Source organism: Oryzias latipes, chromosome 7, assembly GCF_002234675.1.
Source record: "Oryzias latipes chromosome 7, ASM223467v1".
Classification (NCBI taxonomy): domain Eukaryota; kingdom Metazoa; phylum Chordata; class Actinopteri; order Beloniformes; family Adrianichthyidae; genus Oryzias; species Oryzias latipes.
In genome coordinates this window covers 1,615,249-1,633,996 of record NC_019865.2, presented here as the reverse complement: position 1 = coordinate 1,633,996, position 18,748 = coordinate 1,615,249, and the positions used below count along the sequence as shown (strand labels likewise).

General features: G+C 43.7%; 1 protein-coding gene and 1 long non-coding RNA gene across 2 annotated transcripts; both read right to left on the bottom strand.

Annotated features, from left to right (window-relative positions):
* Positions 1-594: 594 nt before the first annotated feature.
* On the bottom strand, positions 595-9,880 carry vwa1 (von Willebrand factor A domain containing 1). Its single transcript, XM_004070255.4, has 6 exons — positions 9,578-9,880; positions 6,699-7,253; positions 4,636-4,959; positions 2,575-2,850; positions 2,138-2,413; positions 595-1,861 (listed from the first exon to the last, which is right to left on the bottom strand). Exons 1-6 carry the CDS (start codon positions 9,648-9,650, stop codon positions 1,833-1,835), a joined length of 1,533 nt encoding a protein of 510 aa, XP_004070303.1. The 5' UTR covers positions 9,651-9,880; the 3' UTR covers positions 595-1,832.
* Positions 9,881-10,936: 1,056 nt separating this feature from the next.
* Positions 10,937-16,070, bottom strand: LOC110015318. Its single transcript, XR_002290497.2, has 2 exons — positions 13,179-16,070; positions 10,937-12,909 (listed from the first exon to the last, which is right to left on the bottom strand). It is a non-coding gene; the product is annotated as an uncharacterized LOC110015318 (long non-coding RNA).
* Between the last annotated feature and the right edge of the window lie 2,678 nt (positions 16,071-18,748).

Sequence of the window (18,748 nt, the reverse complement as noted above, 5' to 3'; positions counted from 1 at the left end):
TAGCTTAACTGTTGCTAATTTATAGTCTTGTTATTTTAACATTTGTTTTTAGACACAACTGAAAAGTGCGTAACCTGATGACAGACCACAACAAGTGTGTTTTTCTGAGCAAAATCATCATAAAGCATTATCTATTCTAGTTTAAGGAACAGATTTTATCATATGCTAATGCGTATTAATTATCCTAAGTTTGATACGTCTCTGTGCGAATGCATAGCTGCTGATTGTTTTGTTTGTATTCTTACTTTGATTGCTTGAAATAAACCATGTCAAATCAAATCGAATCAAATCGAATCGAATGATCTGTGCCACTAAAATCAACTCCAGAGTTTCTAATGGTCTTTTTTTTTTTACCTGAGATGTTTCACACCACATGACTTAGCTTGTCTATGATATTTTAAAGTATGTAAATTTTAATTTTTGCACATCTGAATATTTAATTTCTTTGCATCTTGATGCCTAAACCCCAGGGTTGTTTTAACAACTAAATTTCCCTACGGATTATTAAAGTTCATCTTATCTCAAGCAAATCCTATACTTTTCATTGTATACTTGACCTTTTTCATGCAAAAACAAAAAGAGCATCACACAAAAGATTGTGTTAAAATTTAATATACTGCATATAAGCCACAATTCTCTAAATGGATCCTTTGTGGCCCTACAATGGACATCCAGAAAGAACCGCACACTCCCCGACAGTAGCTAGGACAGGCTCCAGCACCCCCGTGACCCCAGAAAGGACCAAGAGGGCGTAGAAAACGAATGCATGCTGGGGTTATTGATTCAGGGCAGAAAACCTTTTTTTAAAGTTCTTCAATTTCAAAATAATTCACACCCAGCTGAGCAAAACAGCTGTTTTTTAATTTTTAAAAATAAAAAGTTGACCCCTATGTGGTAATAACATTTTTTTAAAAGTCACTTACTGACACTGATACATACTGTAATATTTATTTACAGCTTATACATATACACATATAGTGGTAGTTCTGAATGGAGGTCAAGAAACATCCTCAGGATGAAGCAAAAGGTCAGCAGTGGGCCACAACACCTTCTTACAGTAGGGGGCAGCAAAGTCAGGCTCTACATCCAGTAAACATTTCAGTAAAGACTCCAAATTTAGAATTGTCCTGCCTATAACTTTTAGATAAATAAATATGAATAGAACTTTTTTTAATAGAAATCAACAAATCAGTCACACACATCTGTGTTGTATGAGAAGACATCCTCTCTCAATTCAAAACAGTTGGATCCTCTGTGTTCCAAAGAGAAAAAAAAAACATTTTCTAAGCCCTGGATTTAGTTTGCTGCTCTGCGCGGCGCACACAAGCCCTAAGAATTAAAAGATGTGGTAAGAGGCGAAGCATTTCAGCATGTACAGAATGCCCTGTAAATGCATTTCAGATGTTTCTGTGTGCGTTAAAAGACGTTGCGCATGTGGTGTGCACATGGTGCAAAGTTTTTTTTTCCAAAACAAATCCATGTAAAACATTAACTTTCCCAGGATGCACTGCAGCGATTCTGCAAAACAGACCCAGAAACTCCCTTAAGCTTGCATTTCTAACATTAAGCATTTCTTGCATACTAAAGGAAAAAAACAGAAATGTAAAAAAAAAGTAACGTTTTCTGCTTTGCAGGTTGTAGCAGTCGACTTTTGGCCAGACTGTCACAGTCTCTGGCTTCCACATGAGAGCTCGGGGAGCCAAACCGCTTCTCCTGCTGAATGTCCACAGAAGGAAGAGGAACGCAACGGATTCATGGATGGAAGTCAGCATTCTTCCTTTCTCCCCCTCCTCCCTCCATGTTTGGAAAGGTGCACCTCCCATTCTGCTCTGCTAGGACTGGTAACCATACGACAGCGACTCTGAGGGGGGAAAAGGGAGACTGCTGAGACTTTTGCATGCAAGTGTCGGGCAAAAACAAAGCTTTAAAAACACGTTTTAGATGTTTTCATATGCCGACATGTTGACAGATTTGGTCTAATTTGAAAAACTTTAACCAGAAAAACTGACAATTGCGCTTTAAAGGAGTAAATACAATGACACATGTTGTCGAATCAGAAATCTATAGGATAGAATGACAATGATTGACAGTCGCAGACCACATTCATTTATTCGTGCCATTAAACGACTCGGCTCACCTGACGGAAACTGTGCCGTGCAGCACAGTCCATCTCCACGTGCGCTTTGGTAAATGGGCGACACACACACCCTGGAGGACGGGGGGAGGTGCGTGAGCCTTGTTGACCGGGAGTCAGGTGGCAAATAGAGGGAGGAGTGCCGGCCAGGTACAGAGCTCTGCTGTCCCTCCCAGGTGAGCCAGTAACCCCTCAAGCCCTGTGCGCTGGCCTTCCAGTCCACCTGCACCGAATCACTTCCCACAGTGGTCAGCTGGAGGTCCGCCAGGGCCGGAGTAACTGTAGAAGGAGACCGAGCGCTATCAGTCGGAGCATGCTTCGAAGATCCAGAAGAGACGGGCCGTCTGTGGCCCCCTTACAGCTCAGAGCAACTTCTCCCTGCCTGTGTTTGATCAGCGTCAGGTAAACAGACCACGGGCCATTGAAGTCCCATTGCTCACCTTCTTGAGTACACATTTTGACAGACATGGCCTTCTCCTTTCCTGAGGCGTGCCGAGCGCTGACCGTCACCAGGTACGTGGTGTCAGCCTGGAGGCCCCTCAGCAGAGTGGAGTTCTGCCTGGGGTCCACTCTGACGGTCTGCAGCTTCCCTCCAGGCAGGGCAGAGTATTCGATCAGGTAACTTGTGACCGTGTCCGGCTGAAGAGGACCCCAACTGACCCGAACGCTGGTCTGCCCCGACTCGGAGACCGTCACCACAGCTGGGCTCAGCACCTCTGAGTGGAGGGAGACACAGTTCCTTCAGCATCTTCAATTTCCAAACTGAAGATATTCAGAGAAAAACCAGCTTCACATCGCCCTGTCTTGTGAAAGACCAGCTCCAATGAAAATGGTGTTTTTATCAAGTTCTAGTAGCATTTTTATGACTACGGTGAACATTTATGAAGAAAATTAAGCTTAAAATTGCATTTCTGAGTACTTCTTTAATCAAATCGTGATGAATCAAGAGCAGATGAAAAAAATCATTTAAAGGAATCTCCAAGTTGTCACATAAAAATTGCAATGGGCGGAGCCTCAAGCTCCTTGCTCTGCTCCATTCTGATGCATCCTCTTACATACAAATAGATCCATGAACGTCTTTGTTTTCCTTGTCTGAGCTGGAATCTGGATTCAAACTGTACGGCTGGATAGCTACGATATTGCTCGCCATTTTTGTTGCACCGCTAATATTAGGTTGATTGTGTGAGGCAGTGTTTTTCAACCTTTTTTGAGCCACGGCACACTTTAACCTTGACAAAAATCCCGCGGCACACCAGCATCCAAAAAAATAGATAAATAAAAAAAAAGAAAAAGCTCAGTCTGTATTGATCTACAGCCGCTCTGCAATCTCACATGCATTTTTGTGATAAATGTTGCAGAAAAAGCTGGAAGCTGCAGCTGTTTTTTCTAAAAGATGTATTAAAAATTAAGTCAAAAGATTCAAAAACTGTTTGATGTGTGTTCGTTGTTTTAAGACGTTAAGAGGAGAGACTCATTGTGCGCTAAAACAGTCATTTTACTGCATCATGGGAGATGTAGTGCCCATAATCCGCCGACCGCGGAAAGACCAGCGTCTTTGAGCTTCATGGTTTTGTTCACTTGTTCCAGTCTGATACCAGATTCTGTGGAAAGCTACACCGCTAAAGACGAGCTTTAGCTGGTATTTTTGTTAGAACAGAGAGACTTTTTTGCGCTAAATCGAAACAAGGAAGTGAATACTTTAACCACTTCTGATTGGTCAGACTGATGACATGTGATTAAGCCTTCAAGAATGATTGGTGGAGACAGTTAAAGGGGCGAGACTTTTCCTTACACAGTTATAGCTGCAGCTAAATCGCGGTATCCCGTTATTGTTATCAAAATGTCTTTAATAGAATCATATAAACACAAAGAAAAAAGTATTTTATGATATTTCATATTCTTTTTTTTTTTTTTTTTTTTTTTTTAACTTGTCCTGTCCAACAGCTAGGCAAACAGATGAGAGCTGAGGGCCTCTTGTGTTGGACATATTTTATTTTAACAAGAATATTTCATATTCTTAACTTCTCAGTGTTTTATCAGGGCCTGTTTGGATGAACAAAGAGCTGATTTCCTGGAGATGGTAATTGCTTTTAGATCAGTTAATGAGGGCAATTTCTCACGGCACACTTGACCATCTCCCACGGCACACTGGTGTGCCGCGGCACACTGGTTGAAAAACACTGGTGTGAGGGGCTGTAAGCTAGCGGGAGAGAGTATAAACAAAGGGATGGTAGGACATCAGTAGAGGTTTACTTGCGCCCCGACAGTCCCGGCCACAACTCAGAAGAGTATTTTCTGCTGCTCTGCAGAAACTAGGTCCTGGAAAACGACACAGGTTTTCTGATTTTGGCTAAAAACGGCATAATCATCATGAAAACACTGAGAAAATATCAGAAGGTGATCGGAGTGGAACCTTAAGTTACGGAACTCTGGATTTATTTATGTTTTTTAATGGACCATAAAAGTTTTTCCATATTTTACTGACAAAAAAATGAAGCAACCTGGCTTTGTGGTGAAGGTGACAGAGAGCGAGTTGAAGTCTTGCTCGTTGGACTTCGAGGTCAGGGTGGCGACGTACGTGGTTTCCGGCTTCAGGTCCCTCAAACGCACACTGTTGGAGCCTGCGGGCTGGGTGACTCTTTGGTACTGACTACCACCAATACTCGGACTAGTTCCGGGTCCACCTCCGCTGCCACCTCCAGACGGAACCTGACCGACCCGGATTTCATAGTATCCACTCAGACCAGACAGAACCGGGCGCCACTGCAGAGTGGCAGAATCCGTGGAAATATCCCGGACTTGGATGCGCTCGGCGCGGAGAATCTCTGTAGGAAACAGTGTAAAGAAACCAAAATAATGTTAATGTGCGCTCTTAACTTCTATTATAAGAAAAACACAAGACTAAATATTAGAAAAAAAGATGTTTGAGGGAGTGGTAAAGTCCCAGACAGACAAACTCAGCTTCTAAATAAACTTTGCACTCAACTTGAAATCTACAGAAACGCCTGAAAAAATGAACTCCAAAATGGATTTAATGAATGATTCAGTCGGTTACCAAGAATTCATGCAGTTCTCCTGACTTAAAGATGCAGATCAGGTCTTTCTAACTGCTTATGTGTCCTGTTTGATTATTACAGCAGTTACCTAATCCAGCGTGAGACGTCTCCCCAAGTCTAGATCTATAAATACATATGTGGATCATGTCTGACATGGCGTTGGAGGATGAATCGAGCAACGTTTAATAACTAATCCACGAATAGATCAGCCTATCTCGTGGCGACTGTCAAACACGCCAGACGTCCTCGGTATCCGAGCAGCTCGCTTCCACCCGCTGTCTTCAGGAGCGGGAGGATCAGGGGGACATAGGCCGGTCTCGGCACAGGCCACCGGTGCCTCTGCAGCTGTTTCAATGCAACACATTTCTCATGAGTCAATCGGCTAGTCAGAGTGAAGGCTTGATGCTTCCTGTTTACAACAACACTCGATTTAAGGAGGAGGGGATCGATTTGGTGTTGAGAGTAAAAATCCTGTCTCTGAATCAAAAACTTTCCGTTTCTACATGGAATATTTAATGGGCTGCTTCTTGGACCGAGCCTAATCCAAAGCACAGTAAACAGCGGTCAACATCCCAGCTACTGCAACAACAAAACAGCTTCAGCATCAAACACACAATAAACTTTAACGACGCGGAGAAGAAAAATGTCCCAGCAACACTTTCTCTGAAGCTGTTAAGCTACAGACCTTATGAAGAACTGCATTCAATGATTGACGGCACTCTTTTTAACAAATATATCAGTAATAATATGTGCACAATACTGTATTAATGCTAAGGAGACATGTTATGGGCCACAGGTGAGCTCTGTGGCGCCTCTGGTTCTCTTCAACTGCATCAGAGACCATTTGATGTACCGGGTCTTCAAGCAAGTCCCTGGAGTGTTTGTTTTCACCTGACTGATCTAGAATATGCTGACGATACCATTTTATTCAGTACACTCCACTGTCAGCTAAGAGACACTCTGGAAAAGTACGTGAAGAGGCAGAGAAACTTGGCCAGAAATCAGATCACTTCACAATAATGAAAAAAACAATATAGAATAACACAATTAAAGCAGTTATAAGCCAAATTCTGGCCCACTTTTACTTATTTATCAATTGGTCTTTTTTTTAAGAGAAATTTCAAGTCTTTATTACTGCCAACGATAAACCAATAAAATATATATATAAACAAAACCTCAGAATCTGAGACAAAAAACAGGATGGCAGGGACAAAAAATAGAATTTTCATAGAAACTTTAATTTCCTGAAGTTTACGTTCCTTCACTTTTGGCTTCATTTGAAAGTGTTTTTTTGTAAAGTTTGTATTAGTTCACTCCCCCTCCCCCTCCCTTTGGTTTTTAAACACCTTTGTGTCATTTTTTTTCTGATTGTTGTACCACAGCTTCATATCTGCTGTAAAAGCTCTTGAGCTTTAGGATGATTCATTTATTAAAAAGCATCTCCATAGTTTCCTTTCCCAACATCTCTGCATGTGTGACCCCAGACTGACCAATGGCCTCGGACTCACCAATCAGGGCGTCCCGCAGCTCATCCGTGATGATGCTCATGTCGTCGATGTCCACAAAGTGCAAGTGGCTGTCAGTGGGGGGGCTCACCACCTGCCTCAAAACCTGATAGTTTCCATGCCCCGTTGACACCACCAGCACTGCCACGCCCTCCTCCCGCAGCTCCGCCATAGGTCCAACAACATCCCCTGGTTTAACCCCGTCAGTCATCCAAACCAGCACCCTCGGGAGCCCGGACCCGCCCCCGCGGCCCGCTCTTTTACGCAACACATCTTTTGCCATTTTCAGCGCCTCCACGGTGTTGGTATCCCCCCTCAGAGGCCTGATGCTCTTCAGAGCCCCCTGGAGACCGCTTTGGCGCTTGAATGTGTCGAAGCCAAACTCGAGGCGTGGCTTGGTGCCCACCTGCAGGAGTCCGACCCTCACCTGCTCCTGTCCCAGTGAAAAGGGGAGGAGGAGCTCGGAGAGGAAAGCCAGCATGCGGGCGTGCTCATAGGAGGACACGCTTCCTGAAGAGTCCACCAGGAAGAGGACATCACCCTCACAGCAGTTTAGCACTGTGGAGGAAAACAAAACAAGAGGCCAAGTCAGTGAATAAAAAATGGATCTCCTCCATGATTTGATTTAAGTCTCAGTTTTTCCACAAGTCCTGCCTTTTAAGTAAACCCACCCTTCCTCCGTGACCAGTCGTTTTTTTTTAAAGTCCATCTTACAGTGTTAAAATGGAAAGGTTTAAACAAACAAACATAGGATCAGAAGGTCTGGAGTCAATCTGGACAGTTTCAGATCAGATAAGAAGAACTCTAAACAAACAGGAACCACGCCTTTTGGTTCCTCAGAAGTTTGGATAAAGGCATCTGAGCCGCTCTGTTTAGACTTTATCATACAGAAACTCACTTGATAAGTAAAAAGGCCAGGTGGAGGGGGAGGAGGAGATATGAAGAGGCTTAAGGTGAGGAATGAAGAGCGGAGTGAGCACAGGCAGTTCCATGCGAGAGGCGGCCAGGAATGTGGGATGTGCGTGCTCAGTGCAGAGAAATGACACGAGAAGCAGAAACGCAGACAAAATCTAAGATAAATATTTGACTGCAAGGGTTGAGATTGAGCACACCACCACCACCACCCCACCACCACCTTAAATCTCAGAAAATAACTTAAAAAGATAAAACAACAGAAATATGCGACACAAACTGGACTCTGAGTCAAGACTTCAGGACTCACATGAGGCACGCTGACAGCCTTCTGCTCTTGTTTTCTTCTGAAAACTCTTAAGGTGGCGACTTTCCTCGCAGATACCACGCTGACGGCTTTCCATACATTTGACCAAATCCTTACATTTTTCCTGCTGTTTGGACTTTGGAACGAGGAGGTTGGTTCCACGCTGCAGCCCCTCGTCTGAGCCGATATGCGTTAATCTACAAACCCGATTTTTGCTGCCATCGCACTCCCATCAGATTGATTCATGCCTGAGCCACGCGATAGACGAAACTGCTCATACAGCCTCCAGTAAAAGGACACGGCATTATGGGAGTTTAACACCTATGTGAGCACATTAACCACACAGTAAATCACCTCCAGAAGGTAATAAATCCTACAGTAACCGCAACACATATAGGAGTGTGGGCCTCATCATATCTGCAGACACATCTTTAACGAATTATGTTTGTCCTCCTTTATCAGGCAAAACTTGGCTTTCTTTAATACTATTTGAAGCTTGAAGTGCTTAAATTTACTGAACAATTACAGAATTATCAAACGTTTCCATAAATGGAGACACCAAAGCAACCCCCCCCCCCCCCCCCATTAAGGGCTTAATCTGAAGGGTTTAGGAAATGTGCCCCAAACAGCTGACTGCTCTTGTTGTCATGTGTCTGGAGAAAATTAACTGGAAAAAAATGTCCTTTTGAAAACAAGTTAACAAAACAGTTAAGGATGTTTTGCCGTGTTAAAAAATCTGCCAATAAAGCTCATTTGTCTTGGTGAGATTTCCTAAAATAAATTTGGAAGTTCTGCTCTTTTAATCCATAATTTAATCTGGAAAATAGCTCATACTTAAGTATATAAATAAAGTATAATATCTTTAAAGTATATTTTGTAGACATACAAACATGTTTATGCTTTTTCAGCCAACAAAAAAACAAAAATCATATTTTACGCACCACATTAATCCACCTTATTTCTACACCAATAAGATAAGGTGGTCACAATTATATGAAAATTATGAGTCGAAAAATAGTTTTAATAAAACTTAAATGAAGATTGTTTTAAGATGACATGACTCATTTAGGTTTACAATTGTCTCAGCAAATTGTTCCGCCTTATTGAAAAGTTACAAGTTTTGTCTAACCAGTGAAAACTATATTTAAAGTAGAAAGTAGACAAATACTTGGTGATATTTTTGGTTTGCAGAATACTAATAATAATAAAAAAAAATTATAATGCAAGTTTCATTAAATGAAACCTCAAAGTGCTAAAGATCATTTCTGATCATAGAAAATAAAAATATAATGATGTTTTGTGATTAAACATTGTTAGAAATCAGACAGTTCTGAATCTTTGTCTCCAAAACCATAAGCATCAAAAGACGCCAATGATCACCACAGACACGCGTGTCCGCCCTGCGTGTGGAAAACGCCGCCAGAGGCTGGAAGTTCTGATCAGATGTCATTTCACAGCCAACGTGGGTGTGACACCAGCCCCACCCTGATCCATCTCCACCCCACAATCCTCTGCAGCACTTTGGAACCAAAAGTTTTTTGTGTAACCCAAAAAAAATCCATTCAGGTTTCTCCAAGACAAAAAGCGGCTTTAAATCCAAGCGCTAAAACGGAAATATTAGTATTTAAAAACACAAAATCTTGGAACCAGAAGAATCTTTTACCTTCCAGGGACTTCTGAGCTGCAGTCCAGCGCAGGAGCAAACAGATCACCCATGTCAGCACTCGTGGATCCATCACGGAGACTGACCAGATCCACAGCAGATCCCGGGTGGATCCTGGAGTCCTGCACTCCGCGCGGCTCAAGAGCGCGCGGCAGAAGGCACGAGGCAGAAGTCCCGCGCTGACCCCAACGGGTTCTACACCGAGGTTCTACTCCGCTCAGCAGAACCCCCTCCCGAGCGCTGCGGACCCGGAGACAGTGAGCGCTCAATCTGAAAGTCCAACCTGCAGAACGTGGGCGCAAAGTTTACGCACAAACGCGCGTCTCCACGCAACGAGCGCGCGAGCTTCCCGGAACGCCTTTCAAAATAAGATTCGGGATTGAAAACCATGTCCGATCCACCATGCGGGTGTAAAGACTGCATGTTGGTAATAAGATGACGAAATATTATAAATGTGAACTATTAGAAACAGAGGGGTTTTATGGGGGGAAAGAAACACAGGTTTTCGCTTTTATTCTATCTTGTTATTTTCTGAGAAAGGAAAACAATTCATGTGTTTTTTGAGTTTACACATTTAGAATTGACAGAAGAAATCATAAAATGAACTGAAACTGAAAATGAACCAGAAAAAAATGCAGGGTTGAATGCTATATTGCTGAATGAATTGAAACTTAAAGGGTAATAATTAGCAAAAATAAAGAAATTATCAAAGTTGACCATAAATAAAGTGAAAACAGCACAATAACAAAAAATATGTTTTTGTGAAAAATGCCAGAGTCGGGTCTCAAACCAGCGAGCTTCTGCACCAATGATTCCCCATGTATTTCAATGGAGGCAAAAATCCTGGAATATCTTGAAAAGTTCAAGGATTTGAAGGACCAAAAACCATAGTTGAAAACAGCTAAAGGGGTGAACATTTGAATAGTTGAACAGTTAAAATAGCTGAAAATTTGTAGAAGGAGTTAAGTGGCAAAAAAAAGATCCTATAATAAAGAAAGAGAAGCCGGAAAACAATGGACTGAATCCTTTATAGCTTTATAGCATTCAACCAATTAAACACAACTCATGAGATTACATTAAAAAAATCCAAGGAAAAAAATGTATCTAAGGAATAGAAATATACAATCTTAAATTTAGCTAAATCCCAACACAAATCTTCAATTTAGAAATAAATGAATCTACAATAGTTGACATTTATGAAGTTTGGGGTGACTAAAGTGTTGTTTAACAAATATGCTAATCTTCATTCAGCTGAAATAGACAAAGTAAAACATGGCAGGCTCCATCTTTATGCACCAAATAAAAGTGACTGACAGTCATAAACATTTCCGGGATAATATAAGTTTTTTGTGAAACGTATGTGTCTCCATAATCAATCCATCTTTTTAACCTGCTTATCCCGTTTAGGGTTTGGGGTTACTGGAGTTTACCTGGGTACACTCTCAGGTAAAGGTGGGGTTCAACCTGGACGGTTTCCCAGTCCAGCAGAGGTCCACACAGACACACAACCACAACCAACAATTTAGAGACAGCTGTGAACCTATGAAGTCTGTTTTTGGACTGAACCCACACATGCAAACTCCACACAGAAACTACTTCACTTTTTTTTTTAACGCTCATTTATTTTGAAGGACAGCCACATGAACTTCCGCTTTGGCTGAGCTGGACTCTGCTCAGAAAGCAGCTTCTCGTTTCCTTCTGGCTCCAGAGTTCCTTTCGAGTTTTTAAAAATAGAAAACATTTTCACCATCCAGGTTTCAGCAGTTTGAATCTCATCAGAGTTGATACAATAAATCTTCCTCTCTTTTTTAAAAAACAGAAACCTGGGCTTTGCATCAAGTCACTTAAATCTCTTCATGATTTGAACACAGATTGACTTTACATTTTTGTTTCCAAATATTCTTAGCAGCTTCAGATCAAGTTACTCTAGAATAAAGATTTCGTGATTTGGTTCTTCTGACTTAAAAACCAGCAGCGATTACTGATTGTGCAGATTACCCAAGAGATTAATTAAAAATCCAGAAACCACAAAATACTTCTGACATTTCAACATCTGGGTGTGAATCACTGAAATGAAATGGCTCACAGCCTCCGGCAGGAGAAAGTAAACAAGTGTTTAGACTAATTCAAAGGTCAACAACCTGAAGCCTTCTAATCTGAAATACGCCGCAAGAGTTTAAAGCGGGAAAAAGTGGATCCTTGAGCCTGCAGGGTCTGCATGAAGTCACAACTGGAGGATTTGGCGTGGAAAATATGAACACAGTTTGTGTGCATGGGTGTGTGTTTGTGTGTGTGTGTGAGCACAGACAGACAAAAAGGCAGTGGGAGGAATGGAAGAGAATGGAAAAATTCAAGTGGGACCACACAAAAGGATTCCTCCGTGATGCATTTTTGTCCAGAAACTTGTATTGTTCCAGCGAGACGCCGACAACAGAGCACGCCCTCAGCAAACACACAAAAGTGTGTTGTGAAGAACACAGCAGTGTAGGCAGTGATTGGGAAGCGTTGTGACAGCTTTGTCTGAGTTCTGCTTCATTCCAACCATCAACTGCAGGAAAACACAGGAGACATGTACAAGCACATAATTACAGCGGCGGGCGGCGACTTTCGCCTTGTTTGGCTCTGGTACATACACGAGTAAGACAGCCGCGAGGATCCGTCACGGAACATTTGGGCCGGTCTCACGGGTTCCCTGATGCTTTACCGTGTGTTTTCACTCTTCTCAGAACCTCATTTCCCTGCAGGTTGTGTTGGGCGGCACCACAGGCTCTCACATGCGGCCCTCAGAGACGATGGTCGCATGATGGTGGAATGATGGTAAAGAACCACACTTCCTGTCTTCTTTACCTTCACCCACCCCCCCATGGTTCTGGCACATGTACCCACACATCTGTGAACACAAACACGTGAGCATGTTGGTTCGCCTTCGGGTGTGCAGTGGCTTACCTGTTTTCAGGACTTTAGCCCCACATGGGCGTTTGAACCCAGCTGAGACTCAGAACGCCGCCTCTACACACATATAGTCACCGAGTAAAGCTTCATGGCAGCAAACAGACGGAGATGCCCTGAGAGCCTCAACGGGAGGAGAGACAAACCCAGAGATGACGAGTGGGAATAGTTGATGACATTTTTGCTCAATGCAAGATTCGGGGTGTGACAACTGTGAAACCAGAGTGAAGCCCTAAAGGCTCCCACAGCAGCCTCGGTCAGAGCTTCGTGTAACTTTAGCTCCTAGAGGAAATTCTGTAGTCAGATTTTTGCTGCAGAGCAGCCAGCTGCACACAGGAATGCAAATCAAAGTTTCTGCCAGTCTCTGGTATTTCTGGAGAACACTGAAAACAAGAGGACACAAAACAAGATGGACAGATTAGCGATCCAAGACATTTTGAAGAACCAAACAAGTAGCAGAATGTACATCTAGACGTGTCTGGCACATGACAACAGATAAAAAATGAACCACTGGACTCTTTTTGATGCCTCGACATATTTTTATGATTCATGATGGCTGGTAAACTAAAAATACTGACAGGGAGGGAATTCCCACCAACAGGATGAGAGCAGAGCTACAGTAAGTACCACTGCCTTCCTGAGCAGCGCTCACCTCCTCCTGAGACGTTTTCCTGCCACCAGCGCCAGCATCCTGTGCTCAGCAGGTTTACACCGTCTGCATACATGAAACCTCTCCCTTGATTGTTCCATTTTCGTTCATTTGAGATCTCATCTGTGGCTTCAAGAAGCACGATGCTGGTTCAAAATGCAACAAACAACAATTCAAATCAACTTACTCTGCTATTCGAATACAAATCTATCAAGTTGCACAAATCAATATCCATCGACTGGGTCGTTTCCCAAATCTGGTTGTTTATTTTCATGTTGATCAAAGCTGCCATGCCTGTTTGCTATCTCACAGCAGAACTGGAGGGAATCTCTGAAGTTAGGACATCTGTTTTGCAGTATTCATCAGCCGGCGAGTCTCCGCACTGATGGGGCCAACACCCACTGCAAGTTTCCACAGTAAAATGTCAAAGGCCTCCTCCGGTTCTGCCAAGTTGGGTCACTGGAGCTCTGCTCCACAACTGGTGCAGCCTGGCTTTAAGGGGCTGCTCTTACAATGGTCTTTCTGTGCAGAGGACTGAGAGGAGCATGTTTTTAGTTTTTAAATGGGATTACCTTTCAAGCAGTGTTATTAATTGATAAGTGTATGCATGAAGCATGGGAACAGTCGCCTGAAGATTTAGGGTCACACGTTTGTTTTTATCTAGCAGCTGCAGCTAAAAAGACCCGTAATTTATGACAAAAAGCACATTTGGATTTTAACAGTCCACGCGGGGCTCACTTCAGCAGCATGTGAGAAACCTTTAATGGGCCTGACGTCCTCTGGGAAGACTCCATCAGCTGCTTCCAACATTTTTAAAGGAGGAATTCGTGACTACAACTCTGCTTTGTGCTCCAAAGTTTGGAAGGAGAAAAGGGGATTCACTGTTTCCCAGTTATTCAAACGCTCTCCTGCAGTGTGTTGAGGACATTCATCCACCAACACAACACACTGCTGGAGAAAAGCCCCAAAAGGTCCTTAGAAATCCTAGAACCTCTCCTTGTTTAGAAGCCACATTAGAAAGGTCAGTGGCTGTGACTCATCCAAGTCCGAGTTCTCAGAGTGCTTAGGCGGGTTTTGGGAAGACGGGCCTCTGGACGTCACGAGCTCCTCTCACGTCCAACCCAGCGCTGGGTAAAAAGTGTCTCTCATTTGCCCTTTTTGGTCTTCCTGCCCCTGCTTCCCGAAAGGATTTGCAACTCTCTGATTTGGCTGACTTTTCTTCATTCCATCTTTCCAACTCGAGCATTCTGGTCTCTCTGGGTTGCAGCTGGACTGTCCATCTCCTCTTCTGCTCCTTCATGAGCCACTTTTTTATTGTTCCTGACTTTCTCCTGAGCAGTCCCTGCTGCATTTCACCCTTGGTAACCCATCTGTAAACAATAACAAGAGTTCCTCCTCAAGCCCACACATGTGTGCTGCTGGCAGAGGAGGTTTGGATGCAAATGGGAGTCCCTTTTGGGACATTTTCAGAGGTTTAAATAAGCTTAGATGTTTTCTAATTACAAGTGGATCCTCAAAGGAATCTGTCGGGGCAGGTTCGGATGGAGGGGGGGCTGGCAGCTTATCCAACTTTTTTCAGAAAGCCCTCCAACCCCACTTGTGTCTGCTTGCTGTGAATGGAAGACAAAAGCGGCGGGAACACAAAAGCCTGCGCGCTCAGTCGGTCTGACGAGTCTGAGAACGGCTCAGGTGCAAATTTTGCCCTTCCAGGTGTGAAACAAGCCACAGGGTTCAGACAGGCGGATGACAGGCTCGCTGCAAGGCCCATCCTGCTTGTTAACACAAACATGTGTCATCCACATCCGCTGCCAGCCGTCACACCTTCAAGCCGTTGGAGGTCTGCTGTGCACGTTGAGCGGTCTGTCCACTTCCTGTCCCTTCTGGTTGGAGTGCACACACAGGTGGCGCGGTCCGCTCGGTTCTGGTTTAAGCTCACACATGAGGAGAACCATATTATCTTTTGGTGAGATTGAGACAGAGAAGGATGTGTCGTGTTTGAACTTGTCTGGTCTGTCTGCTTTGAAATGAGTAATCCATTGTAAGTTTTAAAGCACAATCGCACGTGCCGCTCAGCCACAGGGGGGAATTTTTGCTGATTTATGATGGATTTGGCTGAAACTTTCTTTTTCTTTGTCAAAAGTGGCCAAGAGGTTTAAGATTAACAAAGTTCAACAAACACCAGGTTCATTTTTCATGGATTTGTGATTTGGGTTGCAGTAGCCCAAATGTTTAAAAAAAAGTGTCCTCTGGTTAGGGTTAGGCGATGAAAATAAAGGAAGTTGCCCCGAGGGTGCCCCACAAGAGGGCTTAAACGTTCTGTGAGGGTTGGGTTAAAATACATGAGATTGTGTTGAACTAATGATGGAACTAAGTTTCAAAGCATTGTGGCCCAGAATGCACCTGCAGTACTTTGGTCTACTCTGCCATCCCATTTAGAGCACACATCATCAGAAGTAATCATTGAGCGTTTCGACCATTACAACTAGATGCTCTTGTCCAACGGTGGCCCTGCCGCGGTTGCTCATTTCTTGTTGTGTGTTCAATGATTTTGAGGCCAATGGATCCTATTTAGGCCATTCATAAATCGGTCGGTCTGTCGATCGTCCGTCCTTGTACCTCCGGTTGGGTATAGGTCATCCTCAGCTCTCCGTCATCGTCTTCGGTCCCGGACGGTCCTTTCAGTCAGTCAGTCCACTGTCCGTCCTTTTCCTCTGGTTGGGTAGAGAACATCGTCAGCTCCCCGCCATCGTTTACCGTCCCAACGATCCTTTCTAGCGCCCTCCAGGAGTGACCGGTCTTATTGACATCAGCCTCCAGGTTCCTTCTCCACGTGTTCCTTGGTCTTCCTCGTTTTCTCTTCTCCTTCGGATTCCAGGCCTGATGGGTGATGTTGGATGTTTGCTTCCTCAGAGTGTGGCTGATCCAACCCTATCAGCTGGGTAGGCAGGAATCCAGGGTTCGAATAAACAATGGTACTGGGGGCAATTACCATATCAATGGCGAGCAATTAACATCACCCAGTGGGGGCCCTTGCCTACCAGCATGAATGTGCATGAATGCATTTACATGGGCAAAAGTAATCGGAAAGAACGCCTGATCGGAAGAAAAATGCGTCATGTAAACACGCCGTTAGGAATACTCTGCCCCGATCAGACTCGTTCGGATCAAATTTTCTTTCTGATTGAGATAGGTGGGTTATGCCGATTGTTGATCCGATCGTTGTGCATGTAAACGGTTCATTCTGATCAGCAGAGTGTGTCACTACTGCTCTGGTTTAACGTCACGCATAGACGGTGTTTTGCTCCAGAGAAAGCTTTGGAGCTCAAACAGGACCGACTGGCTACTCTGCGGAGGCCCGGTACGAAGCGCCCATCCACTCTTTTACGCCCCTCACGGGGGGGTGCTGGGGAGGAGCGCTTCGTGCCCGTGACGTCTGGACCCTGCGCGGCCCAGGCCCGGGTGCCGGTGGACCGAACAAACTGTGTCTCAGCAGAGCAGCTGGATTAATAACTTTGTGTTTGAGGGGAGGGAGGACGCTTTGTCACGTGTGCTTTTTTGTCGTTTGGTTATGTGTGGGAGACTTCGGATTGCGATCCATCCCGCCGCTCTGGGTTAGCGTCTGCCGGACGCAGGAGAACCGTGTGTTTGAGCAGAGCTCGGACTTCCAGCTCACACAGCGGCTTTGGGCGGTGTGCGAACTTTTAAAAGCAGAAATGTCGCTCAGTCCTTAGAAACCGTTCAAACAATCACATGGATGTGTTTCCAGTCGTGTCCAGATAAAATAAAGGCTGATGTTATTCCACATATTTACGTGCAGCCAAGATGCAGATTGCGGGATTTCCCGCATGGATTTTTATGTTCAAACAAGGCTTATGTTGTTAGCGTGTGTTAGCCTCTCCTGGGAGCTGCGTTCTTCTTCCACAAAAAAGCACTGACCACACGGATTAAAAATAAAACGATGAGCGAACAGGCGCTTCATAATGCTAATAACATAAATAAAAGCACGTTTGGAAGATTGTCTCGTATATTACTGAGCTGCTGCATAAATGTATATGAGAGCAAAGGTTTGTTTAGTGTGGGACTCATTTCCTTTTCTGGTATTTTCAACACTACTGCGCATGCCCAAATGATTTATTCCGACCGAAAGTGTGACCCATGTGAACGTTTGTTCCAATCGGAAAAAGGTTTTCTGATCCCATGTGCACGGTTGAATTTTAATCCGACCATTTATCCGATCAAGATATTTTGCCCATGTAACCACGGCTACTACTGATCCCGCTGATGGTCAGAAGGACCGTAGGTGCGAACTGGCAGCCATGCCTCTACCATCAAGAAGTATGAATGAAGAGTGAATGAATAATGGACACAAGTGTGGCGCTTTGAGCGTATTTTATTATTATAAATATTATTATTATTCTCCTTCAGATCTCTTCTTCCTCTATGGCCTGGTTTGTTCTTTGTCAGAGCTCTGTGATACTGATGGTTTCTGGTCACTGGATCTAGAGGATTCTTCTCAGACAGGAACTGATGAAGGTTTTTGTTGTTTGTGTTTGGCTGACATGCAGGATTAGTCTTTTTCACAACCTCAATTCAAGGAAAATGCACTACATTGTTTAAAAACGGTTGGTTTGGGACAAGTCCCAAATCATTACGGAAACAAGCAGAGTTCAATTGAAGGCGCGGCGTGTCGAGCGGCAGCGCTGATGTGGCCGCATGTAGAGGCCTGTTCACGACACCCCAGAGAGATCAGCGGCAGCATAAACAGGAAGACTTTCAGACACAGAGAAACACGACTCATGCAGGTCTGCAGATTCCTCTGTGGCAAGACCGGGACATTATTTTGACAAATACCCACACCGTACAAAGTGGCCATCCACACGGAGGCCTGCTGGGCGTTTTCATCAACCTGATGAACTTTTCCGCTGTTTGTCTTCTGCTGGAATCTGACGGTGGAGGAGCTGCAGTCAGTGAGATGAAAAAACTGAAAAACCTGAACCAAACTCTGATCATTTATCTGCAAAGAACAAACAAAAATAGTTTCTCACTTATGTGCTTAAAAAACAACTATTGTTCAAATCCATAGTTTGACTTTGACTTTTGTGGATCTCAGTAAAAATACACAAACGTGCTTTAAGCAGATCAACTGATTTCTTTACATTTACAGTAAAGACCCTGAAGAAAAATGACTAAAGGAGGAAAAAAAGGTTAAGACGATAAAAGACACCTATACGATGAAAATATATAAAAACAAAACTATAGCAAGAAAAAAGAACTATATGATGAACAAAGACAACTATAGGATGAAAAAATACAACTGAGGGAGGAAAAAACTATGGAACAAAAATAATAAGACTATAAAGGAAAACAATTGTATGAAAAAAGAGTACTATGGGATGCAACAATGAACTAAAGTGTCACACAGAGAGGCTGAGATCTTCCTTTGGACCTAGATCCATCAGACTCCATAAACTGCTATGTTACATGTGAACAAAGCAGGAACAAAACGTTCATATGGAAGGCGATGACAGTGTCTGTGTGGGGAGGACTGTCCTCCTGTTCGAGTTCTTACTGCA